This window comes from Macrosteles quadrilineatus, unplaced genomic scaffold (assembly GCF_028750875.1).
Source record: "Macrosteles quadrilineatus isolate MER2022 unplaced genomic scaffold, UCM_ALF_1.0 Scaffold_2__2_contigs__length_208266976, whole genome shotgun sequence".
Classification (NCBI taxonomy): Eukaryota; Metazoa; Arthropoda; class Insecta; order Hemiptera; family Cicadellidae; genus Macrosteles; species Macrosteles quadrilineatus.
In genome coordinates, this window is record NW_026542595.1 from 104,806,411 (window position 1) to 104,827,232 (window position 20,822).

The 20,822-nt window shown below is 31.9% G+C and overlaps 1 protein-coding gene across 11 annotated transcripts in view; it reads right to left on the reverse strand.

Annotated features, from left to right (window-relative positions):
• LOC128985492 (eye-specific diacylglycerol kinase-like) overlaps positions 1 to 20,822 on the reverse strand; it is a 319,947-nt gene that overhangs the window by 41,856 nt on the left and 257,269 nt on the right. For all 11 annotated transcript variants that reach the window (XR_008490033.1, XM_054405036.1, XM_054405029.1 and 8 more), the window contains exon 6: positions 586 to 715. Coding sequence is in view for 10 of the 11 variants with exons in the window: in XM_054405036.1 (XP_054261011.1) it covers positions 586 to 715 (130 nt within the window). In the remaining variant the exon portion in view is untranslated. The remainder of the gene's footprint in view (positions 1 to 585; positions 716 to 20,822) is intronic.

Below are 20,822 nucleotides of genomic sequence, written 5' to 3' on the forward strand. Positions count from 1 at the left end.
AAACTTCAGATTCCTTAAGGGTGCGCTCTGGAATGCAAGGGTTTGCAAGATTACTGTTTTCACCTGCTACATTGAAGGTAGAATCAAAGTTAAGGTCTCATATTAAAGAGGATGAAATTTTCCATAGTTCTGCGTTTCATTATTTCATTTATTTTTAATACACACCTTATAAACTTGATTTGTAGGACAAGTGAACATGTATTTTCAACTATCCCTAAATTATTGAAAAAACGTTATTTGAAAAACACAGAACTATAGATTGGTATTTGCACTACTATAAGCCGTTTAGAGTGCGTAGCTATCATTATTGGTTAATTCTAAAACAGTAATCTTGGAAACCTCTGCAAGCGCTTCTCGCGGCACTGTCCATGATGTGTCCAATGGTGCAACATAGCAACTGAAGCCCGAGCTGAGGTAGAGCGCACCCTTAAGTCAAAGACCAGGACCATTTGTACAAAAACCTGACCAGCTGACAAAAATAGGATTCAGTTTCCATCTATCAAAAAATCAATGACTTTTCTCAACAATCGGTGACATATTTAAACTATCTGATTGTTATAACTACATATTAGCCACTATACTGACCTAAGCTGCATTCTTCCCCTATCTTCTGCAGGTTAAAGCAAGACTCCTTGTTGTGATAAGCTGTCTTGCACCAGGAACAACTGAGAGCAACGATCTCCTTTGAACTGAACGATAACTTGGACTGGAACGACTGAAACAGAACAAAAACTACTGTAAACTATAGAACAAAATGTGGTTGTATCAATGTTGAACAAACAGGAAAAAGTTCTATATGTTCTAAAACAATAAATACGACATCCCCTCTGGCCTAAACAATATGCCATGTCATCTTTTAGAATTAAGATAAAAAAATATACGCTGATGGTTAGTTATTGTTATTTTTTTATTTTCTTGTTTCTGTTTTGTTATTGTTCTATTTATTTCGTTTGTTATTTAAATTATTGATATTAACGAAAGTTGTTCTGAAAAGCAGTTGTACTGAGAATCGCTTTATAAATACAAATAATTCATTCATTTATTTACATATAATTATATTTAGTTTGAGCTCAATGATTAAAGAGGTTCTCTATTTGTTAGGGATGAGAATGTTAGTGTTTCATTATCTTATCCTAACAGAACACTACAGCGCTTAAGACCACAGCCGGCTTAAGACTCCAATCATAGCATAACGAAGATAAATTTACATTTAATGTGAAATTAAAATAAACTGTATCAGCAAACTAACACATACTTTTCCAATTAGTTTGTCAACAAAAATCTTTAAGGATAAGCGGTGGGAGTAACTATGATATTTTATGGGGAAAATCACAATAAATTGCAACTTTTGAATAGCAATTTTTACAGTGCTAGGAACTGTATAGTTTTGATTAAATTTAAAAGGACCATAGCATTCTAGAGTGAAATTAAAATCTATCGAATCCTTCGTGAAAAGATATTCCGTTAATCTAAGGATATTTAATAGAAAAATAAACATATCAAATTTAATTAATAAAAAAAAATTAAATAAATTCCTGGAGATACTAGTACCCACATTTAACCAAAGTCGGACCACAGGTGTAGTCTGTAGTTCATACACACAGAACTTTTTTTTAAGAACCATTTTTTCGGAAACCATACTTTGGGTTCAGATGGACCGAAAAATTATATTTTCACCCAAAACTCATAGAAAACTTTGACGAAAACAATACTTTCTCCACATAATGTATATGTATATGTATATATAGGAAGGTAAACTAAAAGAATGCGATGATACATTATTTAGCTAGTTAGTAAGTATTGTAACAACGGTAGATATCACATTGTATAATAACTTTCTGCTTTTATCTGCGTTGTTAAACTTTACTTTTACAGATGGGGATGAGCAACTTGCGTAATCTTAACGAATCTGCAAACTAGAACATTACAAGTTTGTTGGACACAAAAGTGCTTAGTTTAACTTGGAACCAACACTTCTGCATTATGTAGTTACTATATAATTTCCACTCTCCTTTGTTGGGGATTAGATAAAGTTCATCTTTCGTAGTTTGTTCATGAACTGTATGAAAAGTCCTGCTTTAAAACATGTTGTCTTATTCAACAGTTTTTTTTAATCGTTTTTTATATTGTCAGTTTTCAATCGGTTTTATTGTTTATAAATTTTAATCTAGTTACCAGATATGTGAAAACATATTTTTAATCTTGTAATATTGTACCTTTTAAGGAAATTATGAATTGGAATTACTGAATGTTTTCCTAATTTAATCAAACGTTTCCTTTAGCACAGTGACATAATTGTCTATGTATTTTAAGGTGAAAATGAAAGAAGGGTGAGTGAAAAAAGGAGAAAGAAGACTTGTGTAGCTTTTTTACTTACTAAAATAAACTACTGACTTTTCTCAGGATTGAATCGGGAACCTTTCGATCCTTTCGACCTTTCGGGGGGCTTTCGTAAGTAAGCTCTAAAACTAAGCTATACTGATCTTCACTTATTTTTCCTAAACCTACGTATCACATGAATGATTACAGTAACAATTTAAACCATTTGCTAATATTAAAACAGTAACATCTCTTGAAAATAAACGTCTTTCCATGAATTGAATAAATAATTATTACATATAGACTTTCATGAATAATGCCAATGAATAATGTGGTTGGTAGAAAAACATTTGGGATAGTACGAAGTGCTTTGTTTGATGTAGCCATAAAATACATTATCAGCTGTTTAATGGTGACAGGTGTTATAATCATCCTGATTATCGTGAATAAATCTTTGGTCCTCCGTGGGATAGGTTTAGTGACTCATAACCATGAGTCATTTGTCAAAATATTGGACAATGGAATGATCAACGAATACCAAATGATTTGTTAACTAAATATTAAATAGAATTAAAAAAAGCTATTAACTATTTTGCTTTACTTTCCTAGTGTTAATAATATACATATTAAAGTTTTCATATCGTAAAAATATATTTAAGCACTATTAATTCCTATTATTGACTTATTACAGTGTGTTTTTAAGTGGGGGAAACTCATTCATTTTTTGTTGATAGATGTTTTAAATAATTATTGATACGGAAAAAACATTTAGTGTCATATAGTGTTGTTGCGTTTTGGTAACTATTTTACCTGTCAATAGACACAATATTCTTATTTAAATTTGAGTTTAGCATTAGCATGGATTAAAAATGGTTAGTTGGTATTATTGCCAAGGACCGATCTGACAGCTAGTGCTAGTTCAGGATAATGGGTAAGCATTGGGATTAACGGTATTTTTAATGGGTAAAATCACAACAGTGGACGATCATTTTTACAGTATTGGTGGTTGTACTTTTTTTAGCTAAAGGGGTCATAAATGATTAAATATTTATCATAACGGTTTGAACTGTTTGTGCGGGGCTTATGGGTAAATTAAAAATATCTACATAAAAAAAACTTTTTAAAATTCCTGGAGATACCATAGGTTTACCCACGTTCCAAATGTTGTAAAAATCCAACCATAGGACTTGTAGTCCACATTTTTTCTGTTATAATATTTTTGGGATGCCCAAAACGGATATTTGCACTGAAAAATCTAAAAAAAAAACGAAAACAGTACTTTCTTCTGTATAGAGGGAGAAAAGAAAAATATTTGCTGAAAACAAAATTCTACTCAAGTAATGTAAACAGAACCAAATAAAGGGATTTTATTGAGTGAGGTTATCCGACTTGGAGTCGGAAGGAGAGCTTTTTTACATAACAATGGCAAGAGCCAAGGGTTCAATAGATGTCTGATTATTCTGTAGCATGGATAACTCTGAGCTTTTATCAAGTTTTTAAAGATGGATTTACAACTGTTTGGAAAACTGTGATTTAAACTTTTTAGGGCGAGTAGCATTTCTGATTAACTTTTACATTACGGGATGGTATAAGAAAATATATTCATAGATATGTAGCTAAGTAGTTATCATGCTTGCCTTACATTCAGAGGGTTGCCGGTTCGATCCTGAAAAATCAGTAGATTTTTTACCATTCGAAACTGGGCCCAGCTGATATTGATCTTTATCATTTGGATTTTAATAAATAATCCTGGCTATATTACAGTCTATCGTAGTCTGTAAAATATTTAATGTCATCAAGACAACAATCATATTATCTCTTTAATTCATCCTTCAATAATAAATACCTTGGTTTGCCAGCAAAGTGTAAATACAATTAAATGTATATATTTAACGTCTAGTAAACTATTACTGTATAAATTTGGATACGAATATTGTTAAGTGTTAGAAGATATATTTTACTGTAGGTATTCATAAATTAAAGACTTAAACAAAGAAACCTCTTAAGAAAAGGGGTTTGATTTTACCCTTTCTTTGTTTTAAACGTGTACTTCATACCCAATAAAAACTGTTATCTTTTAAAGTTTTAAATTCGCCAAATAACCCATTGTAATTCGATATTGTGAACTATGTTTTAAGAAGTAAAGTACATAAATTCCAGATAGCAAAAGTTCTTTTCTTTACTGTTTCAAGCTTTATCTAAGTGTCGAAGCCAAACAATGAAAAAGTATTCTAGAAACTTTATAACAGACTAAACTCTAAAGATATTCAGTTTCAACTAAATAATTCAAAATATATTTTTAAGTGAAGAAAATCAGTCCCAAATGTTATTTTGGATAAGTAACGATGTAAAGTATACGTATAAGATGGAAGTATGCGTTCCTCCTAATGGTTAAGTTTAGTCAATTTTAATATCCCCAGCCACAGCATATATTCTATACATGTTGCCCCTAATGATAATAGCTTCTTCCCAAAAGTGAAAATTTGCAAATAAAAATAACTTAGTTCTATTGAGATACTGATAGAGTATGCTTCTGTAAAATACAATATATTTATTTCTCATACACAGTTAGTCTTGCTACACAGATCATATCTCGCTCCATTCTTGTTTCTCACTGGATTTATATCCAACTTAAAATATGGACGCAGGTGTGCATCCCTGTCTTAGAGAATGGATTGATTGATAAATCTATCTATATGTAAATAGCGATAAACTGCTCACTTTTTTAATGTCTTATTAAAATTTGTTCAACTTTGTCAAACAATTTGTATCACATTTTCTGTCTCTGGATGAAATTTAATGTGAAAATAGGTTTCAAATTTGTCAGAAAAGGTATGATTCGTCCTCAAATTTGTTGAGATTATGTAAAAACTATTCTTATGTTTGTTTAACACTAGAATTGAGCATAGTTAAATTTTTCATTTACAATCCTAATTACTTTGTCAATTAGTTGCAATTTCAACTAATATTTAAGCTGTAGATTAAATGAAAATTGTAGTTGGAATTGTCTTTTCATTTTTTATCTACATGCTTATTTAATAAATTGCATGATTTAAGATCTATTGAGCTAAAAGCATAAAACTACTTATTTGAGAGTTTTTATTTCACAATATAGTTTTATGCTAACTTTATAAGGAGAAAACTAAAATTGAAAACAGTTTTCTTTCACACAGTGTACAATTTCTCATATTACAAAGAGTGACTTTTAAACATTATTTTGTTACACATTATTTTTTATATAAATTAATTTTGTTATTTTAATGATACAATACTGTTTCAACATCTCACAGAGAGTAAAATAACCTAAAACTGGGAAAGTAAGATTCTCGTGTTTCAGCAAGCAATAAGCAACAGAGAAGTTGGAACATCAAAGTACGTTGTTTGAAAATGTTTTAAAACACCAACCTCTGTAGAAGGATAAAATTCAACTTCGAGAGATCATAGGAAAGAATTTCAGATGAGGAAATCTTTACTTGACCAAGAATTGTTTGGTTGCTAAACTATGACTCGTAATAGTTAATATTAAAATTTTCTTTTATCCCTGAAAGCACTTTACTTGCATAACATTGTTTAAATACAAATTCTTAAGGTTAACTTGAACTATATAAACGGTATCAGCATTCTGACACATACTTTCTCCCATAAGTTTGTCAACAACCTTTATCGTGTGTAAGCGGTGAGAGTAAATATACGGAAATGGGATTTGTACAATTTTGTTCAGAATTTAAAGGACTATAACATACTAAATTTTTATCAAAATCGTTCGGGCCATTTTTGGAAAAATCCAATTTTTCCATTATTTTATTGGGTTTTATGGAAAAATCCCAATTAAAAATCCAAATTTCTAAAAAATGAAAAAAAAACTATCAAAATGGTAAGGACCATAACACACTATGCTAAATCAAAACCGGTTTTTTTCGATAATCCTATTTTTCGTTATTTTATGGGGTTTTTTATGGGAAAATAACTTAATTTACAATAACTTTTGAACCGTAATTTTTACAGAAATGGGATTTGTGTCATTTTGTTAAGAATTTAAAGGGCTACATACTACATTTTTATCAAAATCGTTAGGGCCATTTTTGAGAAAATTAGATTTTTCCAGTTTTCTATGGGTTTTTATGGGAAAATCCCCATTAAAAATCAAAATTTAAAAAAAATGAAAAAAAACACCTGGAGATACCATGAATTAGAACCTACAAACCAAATTTCATCGAAATCTGACCACAGGTGTAGTCCCTAAGTCTGTACACATCCAGACACACACACACACACACACACACACAGAGAGAGAGAGACATCACTTCGAAAACCACTTTTTTGGGTCCAGGGGGACCCAAAACGAATACATCCACTCAAAACTCGAACTCGAAAATTTTAACGAAAACAATACTTTCTCCTATGGTACTTACTATGGTATAGGGGGAGAGAGTAAAAATGAAAACTAACAAAATAAAAAAAAATACCAACAAACTTGATAAAATAAAAGAAATACGAATTTCACATACTGGAAAAATCACCATCTCTCTATTTTGTTTACAAAATACATGATGTTTTATCACAATCATTGCAGTTCCAAAACAAATAAAAAATAAAATACTCGAATTATTTTATAAACTCAGCTCCCAAAACAATAACCTATTATATTTTTTCCGTTGTATTTTTGTGATTGATTTTTTCTCCTTCTCTCTGGTCTTCCGGGTAATTATTACCTATTCGTCAAAAATTAAACATACTACTTTGGTTTAAACATAAATACATTTCATGAAATTTATTCATAAATAAATATTTATTTAAAATAAATTTATTTAATTTTGTTCAACAGTTGTTTCAAACACAATCACAGACAAGAACCGCTGATTGGTGCTTGGAGGTCTGAGCAAATGTTGTATGTAGGCTTTGTCAACGGTAGATTGTAATCAACGTAGGACGTGTTCAAAAGATTCGTTGTTTGAGAGCGTTTTGAGAGAGCAAAGTGTTGATATGTCGCAATTGCAAAGGTAATGAGTTGGGGTATTTCAGACAGCAAACGATTTCACATTTTCAAGTTAAAGAGGAGAAACAGCTTAGCTAGAAATAGAATTTTGCTTTTTTCCTATTTTCTAAAATGAGTTTAGGCTTGGCTACTGCTTTAGTTCATTGATTGATCATATTTTTTTTTAATTTATCATATTTTTATAACCATAAATTATCTATGCACCACCACTTGTTTCATTAATTTCTTATTGTTTTTTTTTTCTTATACTACTTACAACCTGATTTTAGTAATGCTTGGATATTTTTTAACCAATTGCTACTTTGATGATTTCTGTGTTTGGCTACGTAATATATTTTTCACTTCATTTAGTAATGCTTCATTACTTTTATATTAATGTTTATTTAACTATTTGGTTACTTATTTAATTATTTAAAAAAATATGAACAAAGGCCTTTGGAAAGAGAATCAATATTGTACTCAAAGACAACAACATAGGATAAGTCTATCAAAAAGTGTGCTAACTAGAGTTACATCCTCTCTTTTAGTTTCTCATAAGTGCTAAGGTAATGGAAAAAGGTGCTATAATTTTGCAATACGTTTCTCGTAATTATTATGTGCATTATAAATAAAACATTGTTTTATTGCAGCACATACATCCGTCAGATGTAGTTAATACTTAAGTAGTATTATTCCAAATCTGATTACAACTTTAAATAGAACAGACACGGAATGCTCTTTTCTTGGTAGAGTAGGTACCTATCTATAGTCAAGTTACTATTCATAAAAATATACTAAAAATATGCACGTCACTTGTGCAAGGAAGAAAATAATAAAACAATTTGTTATTTATTTTTTGACAATAGAATTTTGTAAAAATATGTTTGGAATATCTTAGTTGACATCATATATCTTCAGAGTTTATATTTTTACTCGGACTTTTGAATGAAACTTTCAAACAAAAGTAGAAAACTTTTGTTGTTTGGCATTACTGTTCTCTCCTTCTTAAAACATAGTTCACAATATCAAATTGCATCATATTTCTCAGAGAGATTAAAACTTTGCAAGATAAACTTTAGTTTTCAAGGATTATGAGGAATAAGTTTAAACAAAGGAAGAATTAGATTAAACAACTGTACTTCAGATTGTTTTGGATGGTCTTAGTTCTACGGATATAATTAAAAACGTCTAAAATCTTTTGATATACAGGGTGTCTACAAAAATGCGTAGCGATTTATGTGGGGCCAACTTCTACGTTCTAAACTAAATCGAAAATTTTTGCAAAATTTTTTTTCTATTTCAACTTGGCTTAAATATAACGGTTATCGGCAATTTGTAATTTAACGGTAATTAATAATTTTAAATGTAACTAAAAACTCAAAGCCCCCAGTTTATGTTTTTATAAAATTAGTTTAAAATCCAAATTCTTTGTTACTCAAAGTTTCTGAAAATCTTTGATCAAACTTAAAACATCTTTTGATATGGTGACCTACTGAAATGTTAAAAATATAATTCTGTGGAAATGAGCCAATAAATCAAAAATATACACGAATTAAAAACACTTTTTATTCCAAATATAATTAATATTTTATCGTAAAAATCGGTAAATAAATAACACGTTTTGGTGATAATTAATCATCCAAATGACTAACATGGCCATTTAAAATTCTAATTTCTTAAAGTCTAATTTACGAAATCGAAATTTAAAAAAAAATCTGTAAATAAACATCTAAAGAACAGACAATGAAAGAAAAATGAATAGCCTACCTTTTCAAATGTCCAATCAGACATTCCCATACCTGACAATGACTGGAGCGACTGGTCGAAATCTATATCAATTATACAGAAATGTATATTTTTATGTTTACCTTCTCGTACTGAAAGTTATAGTATACAATGTGTTAAATAAATGTGTAAATAAATCAAATAAAGAGTGTAAATAAATCGAGCCGTGTTTAAACAATTATTTTATTATTATATCTACATAATAGCACCAACGCGTATCATGTTAATCAAGAAGTTATAAGAACCTACCAATAGCAAAACAGTAATTTAAATAAACATATCAGATTGATTGGCTAGAATAATAAAGTTTGAAATCAATCGTGTAGATAAAGTTGTACTCATTGGCACATTATTTCATAAAGTGACGTGATTTACATAGAGAAAAACATTTTCGATTAAAATTCAGATAAAATACACAAACTAATCATAACTTAATAACATAATTTTTTGCAAGCATTGCGTAAGAAAGTTTTCATGGCTGTCACAACGATGATTATGATAGTTACGGTGACGGTCTGTGTTTCTGTGTTTTGACAAAACATTTCAAAAGGCTTTCAACAAATGACATCATTAGAGAGTGTATTGTTTATAAATCTGTCTCTTTATCGGAAATTAAGAAAATGTTTTAATAAAGGACATCGTTACCTACAAAAATTAAAGATGTATTTATATGTTTAGTTGAAATTTGCGTGAAATATGAAAGATATGGAATTAAAACACAATCTCGGTTAAAAATTCAATCGTATAAAGTATACTGCAACAAGTGTACTGATTATTTTAAATAAATCAATATCACAAACATTGTCGCAAAGTTTGGTTCAGATGCATTAAATAACACCATACATTAAACAATACGTAATGGAACAAAAGCCAGACAGAATCCACAAGTTGTTTAATCTAACAAATGGAATGAAACTGTTCAATAATGAAATGTTTGGTGAAATTACATACCAAGTAAAGAGATTGATATTGGATGGTTATGAAGTATTATTGCATCAGCTGACTGGTATTGACTTTAGATATTGCTGACTTCTCATTGTAAAATCTGAATGTTTTGTCGAGTGTTTCATGTCCTAGGCTTGTGAGTGTTGGTGTTGATTAAATGTTTCTCTTATTTTGTAAACTTTACAATGTGTAGACTACTCTTTGGCAATAATACTAGAAAACAAGCAATTGTTTGTAAATGGATTGGTTTAGTCTGTTGTATAACATTATCAAGTAGTAAACGCCAAAACGGAATGATATAGTTTCTAAATTAACATTTTGTTTAAATGGTGTATCGCAAATCTATCTATATATTAATAGGCAAGCATGTTTCTTTAAAACCTTTTTTCTCAGCTCGTGTGCATCGCAGGGAAAATACTACGCATACTGTTGGAAAGATATTTTCCTGTAGATGTGCAGAATGCCTTTAAAAATTAAAATAGGCTAACAAATAAGCACAAAAAATGAATTTGAAAACTTCAAAAAATTAACAGGGACCATATGGGTTGTCATGATGGTGACGAAATAACAACAAAATGTAAACAGAAAATCAAAACAAAGGGAAGAAATTACAATCACATGTTTTATTTACAGTGTAGGGAGAAAATGGAGAAGTCTGTACATTAATTATTTTTGGTCGAGTTTCGACCACAGGACGACCACTAGTATCTATAAATGTAAAGTCTAAAATTATGTTATAATAATTTTGACTATAACAGTTTTAAAATTAAATTGTTCCTCTAAAAGTTTAAATAATTAAGTATTTTCTTTCCGGTATTGAACACGTACATATTAGAGTTCAATATACTGTAACATGCTTTGAAATAATATTGCTAATGTAATAAATATTTGAGTGATTTTAAGTATTCTATTTGTTATTTGCTGATTTATTTAAAGGGATCTGAACAAATAGCAACAACTATTTGCTCAACTAACTATTTATGAAACAAATTAATATAATCAGCTGTTTTTCAACAACTCAGTAATTGTTAAACGATGTAATCTTTAAGAGAGGGCATTGGAAACATGTGCTTTCTAATCACAAGAACTAGTAAATTAAATTAAATAAATACAAGAGGTTCTACCCACGAAATCACGGGTGTACAGAAGCCACCATTTTTAATTAACTTTGACTTTATATTTCATTTAAATGGCCCAATTTCGAGTAATTGTCATCAGAAGGAATGTTAAAAGCAGCGGAACCTTCATACCTTACGTCCAGAGGTGGCCGACGTGGGTACAGTTGTACCTGAACTCGTCGCTCTTTCACGACAACCTGTTAAAGATCGGCGACAACCTCTTGGACGACCAACAGACATGTTTTGTTAATCTCATATTCATCGTGCTTCAAACACCTTAAAGCACTCACTTGTATCAAACAGCTAGCAATAGCACCAGTGTTCATTTACCGCACCTCTTTTAAGAACACAAATCTTACTAATATTATAAACGTGAAAGTTTGTGTGTTTGTTTGTTTGAAGTTCAATCACGCATTAACTACTGGATTGATTGGGCTGAAATTTGGTATGATAATAGCTCACATTCCCGATTAACATATAGGCATATTCTTATCTCAAAAATCCTTTCGGACTCCGCCACAGTGGCTCTGTAGTTCCCCATGTTAACCTTATGAGTATTCATACTTAAAGGGAATTAAAGATTTTAGTCAGCTGTTTCAACTAAAAAAGTTGGTTCTATGATATGCAAAAGCATTAAAATTTATAAGATTTACCAACAGGGTGCAGCACTATTATTATTTTTATTTTTTTATGAAAACAGCTAATTTTTACCAAGTAGCAACAAAAAACCGTGAACGAAAAGCTTGAGTATAAATGCAATAAGCATTTTATATTTATATGCCGACCCCGTACGAAGGACGGTTACTCTGCTAGTAATAAAATAAATAAACAAAAATGTAAACAAACAATAAACTATTGTCAGTTGCATTGACCAGCTGTTGTTCACTAAATTAATCGAAAAACGTTAACTTCTAAAATGTGTAAGGCGTAGCCCTTTGGAAATCGGCCTCTAGGGCAGAGCCCTAAAAGAATTTGTTCATAACAATACTTTTCAGCAAATCAACACACTCTGAGCTTCATTTTGATGTGCATTATGCATATAATTTTATTTGGTTAATGACCTTAACCATTTACATAAACTTTGATTGTATCACTTTAATAATATAATATATTTTCTTTTGTCTTAACTGAGTAGATATAGGAAAATATCCACTTCAAATATCCTTTTATACTCAATGCTTATTTATTGACTATTAAAAAAAAAATTCCAAATTTAAAATTACTGTAATATGAATAGCCATTTGAAACAGCATCTTTTCCACACTTAATTAAAAAAAATATATAAAAAATTAAACTGTCTCACAATACTATATTGTTGATGGCTGTGGATTTACATGAAAGAATGAGTAGTATTGTCTGATACACAAGATTATTAATGAATCGAAACAGTCTGTGTGTAAAAGAATGAAATGTGTCTCGATTATTATTCCGCCCACAGTTGTGTTCAGTCAGCTGACATTAATCAAAGTGTTTCACTGTGAGAAGAGACTGATCAGAATTTGAATTATTCAACTAACGGAGTAAGGACGATAAGTTTGATAGATGTTTTATCAGGGTCTACTTTCCTTGGAGTTTGAAGTTTGCCATAAAATAATAAATTGTCCAAAAACAGCAAAAAAATGAAAACTTTACAAATGGTTTCAGAAGTTAAAATAAATTTCACTATCGTAACGATTGGGTTGAACAACAGTTGGTTTTTCTATTTCGATAGGTTAGATCTAAACAAGATTGACTTATATTTAAACATTCTTAAAACAATATGACGATTATCTATTCAATGTTTAATTTTCCAGTGCTATCCTTAACAAACACTGAAAGACACCCTTCTATCTGATCTAAAATTATTATTTACAGCTATGCTGGAATACAAACACATCTTACATATCTCCATACCAGTCATTAAGTTACTTGCAGGTTACTAAATCCAATTGAAAATTAAAACTATTACTTGTAAGAGCATCATCCAATATGCTTTAATGAAGAACTAACCGTACTGAAATACCAATTAATAAGTGTAATTAGGTATTTGTTTGTGTAATGTCTCGTGTATTTTCTGCACTTGATTTATATTGTTTTGAATATAAAATTTAGGTTTTCTGCTGTAACTGAGAGAACAAATACTAAAAAAGGTAGTTAAACTGTTATAAAATATAAATTATCAACAATGTTTTAAGCATTCAAAGATTTTAAATACTATTAAATCAACTTTCTCACAACAAACCTCTAAATTAAGTTATTTAAAATAAATTAATTCATTCCCCTCCTACCCACGTTACACAAAAGTGTGCAGCATTTAAAAACTTGTCCTTTTTATTGCACCTAATATCTGATCGACATACGAGTATTTGCAATATGAACACTCACATTGACTTCTTCAACCTCAATTACACAATTACAGCGCAATAGAGGTATGAAGGTCATAACTCCGTCTGCTTTACTTGACTCGCCGCCTCATATTGAATTCTTCACCCGTTCCATTCTGCCGTTGCATTTTGTTAACATATTCTTATAATGAACATTCTCGTCACGTCGATGAGGAAATTATTAACTTACGTTCCTTATTTCAATAAACGGGTCAAGTATGTCATTAGTAATTTTCAGGGATTTTACATTGTCTTATTTTATAATCTGAAGGAAGATTAGCGTTAAAATTACGAAAAACAGAACTACAGTTTTAACTGCGTGAATACATTTTTTTTAATCTGTAATTTATAAATTATTTTGTATAACATTATTCAGTCATTTTCTTGTAGTGAAAACGCGAGTCATTCTTTGAGACTTATTAAGACTACTTTTACCTTTTAAGTAACCTAAAAGACTAACTTGATTACGAAACATTTAAAATTTGTCTTACCAAGGGTGAATTCCTCTGTCAATGTTTTATTACTTTCTCCTCTTAAACACTATATTTAAAACTATTACACTAGATGTGAAAGTCAGTATAGGAAATAGTTTTTTTACACATTTGTTGATACTTCTGGAGTTGTTTAACCACTATTTCCCTAAGGATACTAATAACCATCATATAGCTTTTGTTTTCCTTTCGTACGAAGAAGAGTAAATATAAAAGGCACATTGTAAAGGTAATATCGAAACAAGTTAAATCGACAACATTGATATGAAATGTATTATGTTATGCATAATAAAGACGTCAAAGCAATGTCCCAATTTGTCAATAAGATTGTAAAACCATTTTGCAAACTACCACTGGAGGGAAAATTGTTTTATAACCACTAAAAACATTAAAACTACGTTCAAAAATAATTTAAGATACTTAAAGCTTAAATATAATTAAGTGCTCAACTTACAGTTAGAAAGGCTTCTGTAACTGCAGTTGCCAAATTGTGTTAGTTTGGACGAGTCTCTCAGCTTTTCATAATTAACACGAAACTTAACAGAAACTCTCAGGAAACTTGACCATTTCCTGCCCAAAACTAAGATAGAAACAGGAAATAAGCACCCTATGGCGTTGTGGTATTGCAACCGAAACTTGATTGGAGTTCAGTACTGTAGCTGTTGCTAACGAAATATACCGGGTGTCCACAAAGTCTTGGCCTGATTTAATAGTTTTTCTGTACGAAAACCATTAGAGCCACGCTTAACTTGTATGCCTTGTTTTAAACGAAATTTAATTAAGTTTTATTTAATAAAATTGGTTACACCCAAACAGCTGATTGACAACAATACAGTTATAATTCAATACAATAACAAATCAGAAATGGCGAGTTTACATCAAAAGTCACAGTGTGTTTTGTTGTTTTACGAAACCCAATCCCCTATAGCAGTTCGACGACCTTCCATTTCCATTTAAGTGGGAAGGTTGGTTAACAGACACAATAAATGTAGAATTTGGGGGAGTGAAAATCCCAGGATCGTGGTTGAAAATGAAAGGGACAGTCCAAAACTATATCTTTGGTGCGGTGTAATGCATGATGGATAATCATCGGACCATTTATCTTTGGGGAATAAAATGTGAATAGGTTTGATTACTTGGATATGTAGGTGTTGTATATAGGCCCTCAATTAGAAGAATTGCCAACTATGATAATTTTCCAGCAACATGGCGTTCCGCCTCATTGGGCTAAAAAATTTGTGAGTTATTTTTTAAATCTCCACTTCCTCGGACGCTGGATCGGGCGTGATGTCCCATCAAAATGGCCACCTTGTTCTTTTGATGTCACCCTCATGGATTTCTTTTTGTGAGGATTTGTCAAGGACACTATCTATTCTTCCCAGGTTCCTAATTTACGCACGAAGTTGCCTGTTACATCTGTAAATGAATCTTTATCCTACCATCACTCGTTTTCATACCATGCGGTTTCTTTATCAGACCAATACTTTGTGGACACCTTGTACCTATATTACAAAACTCAACCATTAAAATTAAAGACTTATAAAACATTGAAAGTGTATAACAAGTAAGTGGTACACATATGTATGCAATCGATAACGTCACTGACTCTAACAATATACAACTGAATAGACATTGTGAAACAGTTAACCAAGCTGTGAGGGAGGAGAGCAAATATTGAACGTGGCAAGGCTTTGTTCTGTATAATCAGTACACAAGTGTATAGAATCAATGACATCATTGACTCTAACAACATACAACTGAGTAGACATTGTGAAACAGTTAACCAAGCTGTGAGGGAGGAGAGCAAATATTGAATGTGGCAAGGCTTTGTTCTGTATAATCAGTACACACGTGTACAGAATCAATGACGTCATTGACTCTAACAACATACAACTGAGTAGACATTGTGAAACAGTTAACCAAGCTGTGAGGGAGAAGAGCAAATATTGAATGTGGCAAGGCTTTGTTCTGTATAATCAGTACACACGTGTACAGAATCAATGACATCACTAACTCTAACAACATACAACTGAGTAGACATTGTGAAACAGTTGATCAGGCTGTGAGGGAGGAGAGCAAATATTAAATGTTGCAAGGCTTTGTTCTGTATAATCAGTACACAAGTGTATAGAATCAATGACGTTACTAACTCTAACAACATACAACTGAGTAGACATTGTGAAACAGTTGATCAGACTGTGAGTGAGGGGAGCAAATATTGAATGTGGCAAGTCTTTGTTCTGTATAATCAGTACACACGTGTACAGAATCAATGACGTCATTGACTCTAACAACATACAGCTGAGTAGACATTGTGAAACCGTTGATCAGGCTGTGAGGGAGGAGAGCAAATATTGAATGTGAGAAGGCTTTGTTCTGTATAATCAGTACACACGTGTACAGAATCAATGACATCACTAACTCTAACAACATACAACTGAGTAGACATTGTGAAACAGTTAACCAAGCTGTGAGGGAGGTGAGCAAATATTGAATGTGGCAAGTCTTTGTTCTGTATAATCAGTACACACGTGTACAGAATCAATGACGTCATTGACTCCAACAACATACAACTGAGTAGACATTGTAAAACAGTTGATCAGGCTGTGAGGGAGGTGAGCAAATATTGAATGTGGCAAGTCTTTGTTCTGTATAATCAGTACACACGTGTACAGAATCAATGACGTCATTGACTCTAACAACATACAGCTGAGTAGACATTGTGAAACCGTTGATCAGGCTGTGAGGGAGGAGAGCAAATATTGAATGTGAGAAGGCTTTGTTCTGTATAATCAGTACACACGTGTACAGAATCAATGACATCACTAACTCTAACAACATACAACTGAGTAGACATTGTGAAACAGTTGATCAGACTGTGAGTGAGGACAGCAAATATTGAATGTGGCAAGTCTTTGTTCTGTATAATCAGTACACACGTGTACAGAATCAATGACGTCATTGACTCCAACAACATACAACTGAGTAGACATTGTAAAACAGTTGATCAGGCTGTGAGGGAGGTGAGCAAATATTGAATGTGGCAAGTCTTTGTTCTGTATAATCAGTACACACGTGTACAGAATCAATGACGTCATTGACTCCAACAACATACAACTGAGTAGACATTGTGAAACGGTTGATCAGGCTGTGAGGGAGGAGAGCAAATATTAAATGTGGCAAGGCTTTGTTCTGTATAATCAGTACACACGTGTACAGAATCAATGACGTCATTGACTCTAACAACATACAGCTGAGTAGACATTGTGAAACCGTTGATCAGGCTGTGAGGGAGGAGAGCAAATATTGAATGTGAGAAGGCTTTGTTCTGTATAATCAGTACACACGTGTACAGAATCAATGACATCACTAACTCTAACAACATACAACTGAGTAGACATTGTGAAACAGTTAACCAAGCTGTGAGGGAGGTGAGCAAATATTGAATGTGGCAAGTCTTTGTTCTGTATAATCAGTACACACGTGTACAGAATCAATGACGTCATTGACTCTAACAACATACAGCTGAGTAGACATTGTGAAACCGTTGATCAGGCTGTGAGGGAGGAGAGCAAATATTGAATGTGAGAAGGCTTTGTTCTGTATAATCAGTACACACGTGTACAGAATCAATGACGTCATTTACTCTAACAACATAAAACTGAGTAGACATTGTGAAACAGATGATCAGGCTGTGAGGGAGGAGAGCAAATATTGAATGTGGCAAGGCTTTGTTCTGTATAATCAGTACACACGTGTACAGAATCAATGAAGTCATTGACTCTAACAACATAAAACTGAGTAGACATTGTAAAACGGTTGATCAGGCTGTGAGGGAGGAGAGCAAATATAAAATGTGGCAAGGCTTTGTTCTGTATAATCAGTACACACGTGTACAGAATCAATGACGTCATTGACTCTAACAACATACAACTGAGTAGACATTGTGAAACAGTTGATCAGGCTGTGAGGAAGGTGAGCAAATATTGAATGTGGCAAGGCTTTGTTCTGTATAATCAGTACACACGTGTACAGAATCAATGACGTCATTGACTCTAACAACATACAACTGAGTAGACATTGTGAAACGGTTGATCAGGCTGTGAGGGAGGAGAGCAAATATTAAATGTGGCAAGGCTTTGTTCTGTATAATCAGTACACACGTGTACAGAATCAATGACGTCATTGACTCTAACAACATACAACTCAGTAGACATTGTGAAACAGTTGATCAGGCTGTGCGGGAGGAGAGCAAATATTGAATGTGGCAAGGCTTTGTTCTGTATAATCAGTACACACGTGTACAGAATCAATGACGTCATTGACTCTAACAACATACAACTGAGTAGACATTGTGAAACAGTTGATCAGGCTGTGAGGGAGGAGAGCAAATATTAAATGTGGCAAGGTTTTGTTCTGTATAATCGGTACACATGTGTACAGAATCAATGACGTCATTGACTCTAACAACATACAACTGAGTAGACATTGTGAAACAGTTGATCAGGCTGTGAGGGAGGAGAGCAAATATTAAATGTGGCAAGGCTTTGTTCTGTATAATCAGTACACACGTGTACAGAATCAATGACGTCATTGACTCTAACAACATACAACTGAGTAGACATTGTGAAACAGTTGATCAGGCTGTGAGGGAGGATAGCAAATATTAAATGTGGCAAGGCTTTGTTCTGTATAATCGGTACACACGTGTACAGAATCAATGACGTCATTGACTCTAACAACAAACAACTGAGTAGACATTGTGAAACAGTTGATCAGGCTGTGAGGGAGGAGAGCAAATATTAAATGTGGCAAGGCTTTGTTCTGTATAATCAGTACACACGTGTACAGAATCAATGACGTCATTGACTCTAACAACAAACAACTGAGTAGACATTGTGAAACGGTTGATCAGGCTGTGAGGGAGGAGAGCAAATATAGAATGTGGCAAGGCTTTGTTCTGTATAATCGGTACACATGTGTACAGAATCAATGACGTCACTGACTCTAACAACAAACAACTGAGTAGACATTGTGAAACAGTTGATCAGGCTGTGAGGGAGGTGAGCAAATATTAAATATGGCAAGGCTTTGTTCTGTATAAACGGTACACATGTTTACAGAATCAATGACGTCACTAACTCTAACAACAAACAACTGAGTAGACATTGTGAAACAGTTGATCAGGCTGTGAGGGAGGAGAGCAAATATAGAATGTGGCAAGGCTTTGTTCTGTATAATCAGTACACACGTGTACAGAATCAATGACGTCACTGACTCTAACAACATACAACTGAGTAGACATTGTGAAACAGTTGTTTAGGCTAATAAATTGGTGCTGATCAGGATCCTGGCCATCTGCTGATCTGCCCACGCCTAGACCAGTCTTGCACATTCGATGATCTTTTACATGCGAATGACAAAGCCACATCGGTAGCTAATTTTTGGAAAAGCGAAGTCTGATTTCCGGACACAGAAAATAAGTAAGTAGAAACAATCCAATTTTGCTTCTTTTTTTATCCTATATGTGTGACATTGTTCATAATAATTTCAAGTTTTTAACCAATTAACTATTAAAACTCCTAACATACTAAAAGTTATAAGAGCTGATAAACTTTACTGTGATAACATGTCAAATTTACTACATTCAAACTGTTTAATTTTTAAAATTTTTAAATTTCATACCAGTATTTAATTTTTGTTTTGTTTTTTGTCATTCATTATATTCTATGTTATAAAAAGGATAATTATTATATTTTAGCTATCCTAATAAATAGACAGTGTAAGCGAAAACCTATCAAATGTTTATTACAAAAGGAGTTAAGAATGTATAAAAACATTTTCGATAGAATATATAATCTAAGCATAAGAAGATATGAAATTAAAATACAATTTCGTTTAAAAATTTAATCGTATAAAGTATACTGCAAAAAATGTTTTTAAAATAAATCAATATCACAAACATTGTCGCAAAGCTTGATTCAGATGCATTAAACAATACCGCCAACCATATGTAATGGAACAAAAGCCAGACGGAATCCACAAGTTGTTTAATCTGCAAATGGAATGAAACGGTTCAATAATGAAATGTTTGATGAAATTACATATGAAGTAAAGAGATTGATATTGGATGGTTATGAAGTATTATTGCATCAGCTGACTGGTATTGACTTTAGATATTGCAGATATCTCATTGTAAAATCTGAAAGTTTTGTTGGGTGTTTCATGTCCAATACGCTTGAGAGTGTTGGTGTCGATTGAATGTTTCTCTTCTTTTAACCTAAACCTTACAATGTGTAGACTACTCTTTGGCAATAATACTAGAGAACAAGCAATTGTTTGTAAATAGATTGGTTTAGTCTGTTGAATAACATTATTAAGTAGTAAACGCCAAAACGGAATGATATAGTTTCTAAAATAACATTATGTTAAAATGGTGTATCGCAAATGTATATTAATTTAAAGTCTAAAATTATGTTATAACAGTTATTGACTATAACAGTTTTAAAATTAAATTGATCCTCTAAAAGTTTAAATAATTAAGTAATTAATTGCTTTCCTTTATTAAACACGTACATATTAGAGTTCAATATACTGTAAAATGCTTTGAAATAATATTGCAAATGTAATAAAAATTTTAGTGATTTTAATTATTCTATTTGTTATTTGCTGATTTATTTCAAGGGATCTGATCAAACAGCAACAACTATTTGCTCAACTAACTATTGATGAAACAAATTAATACAATCAGCTGTTTTTCAACAACTCAGTAATTGTTAAACGATGTAATCTTCAAGACAGGGCATCGGATAAATATGTTTTCTAA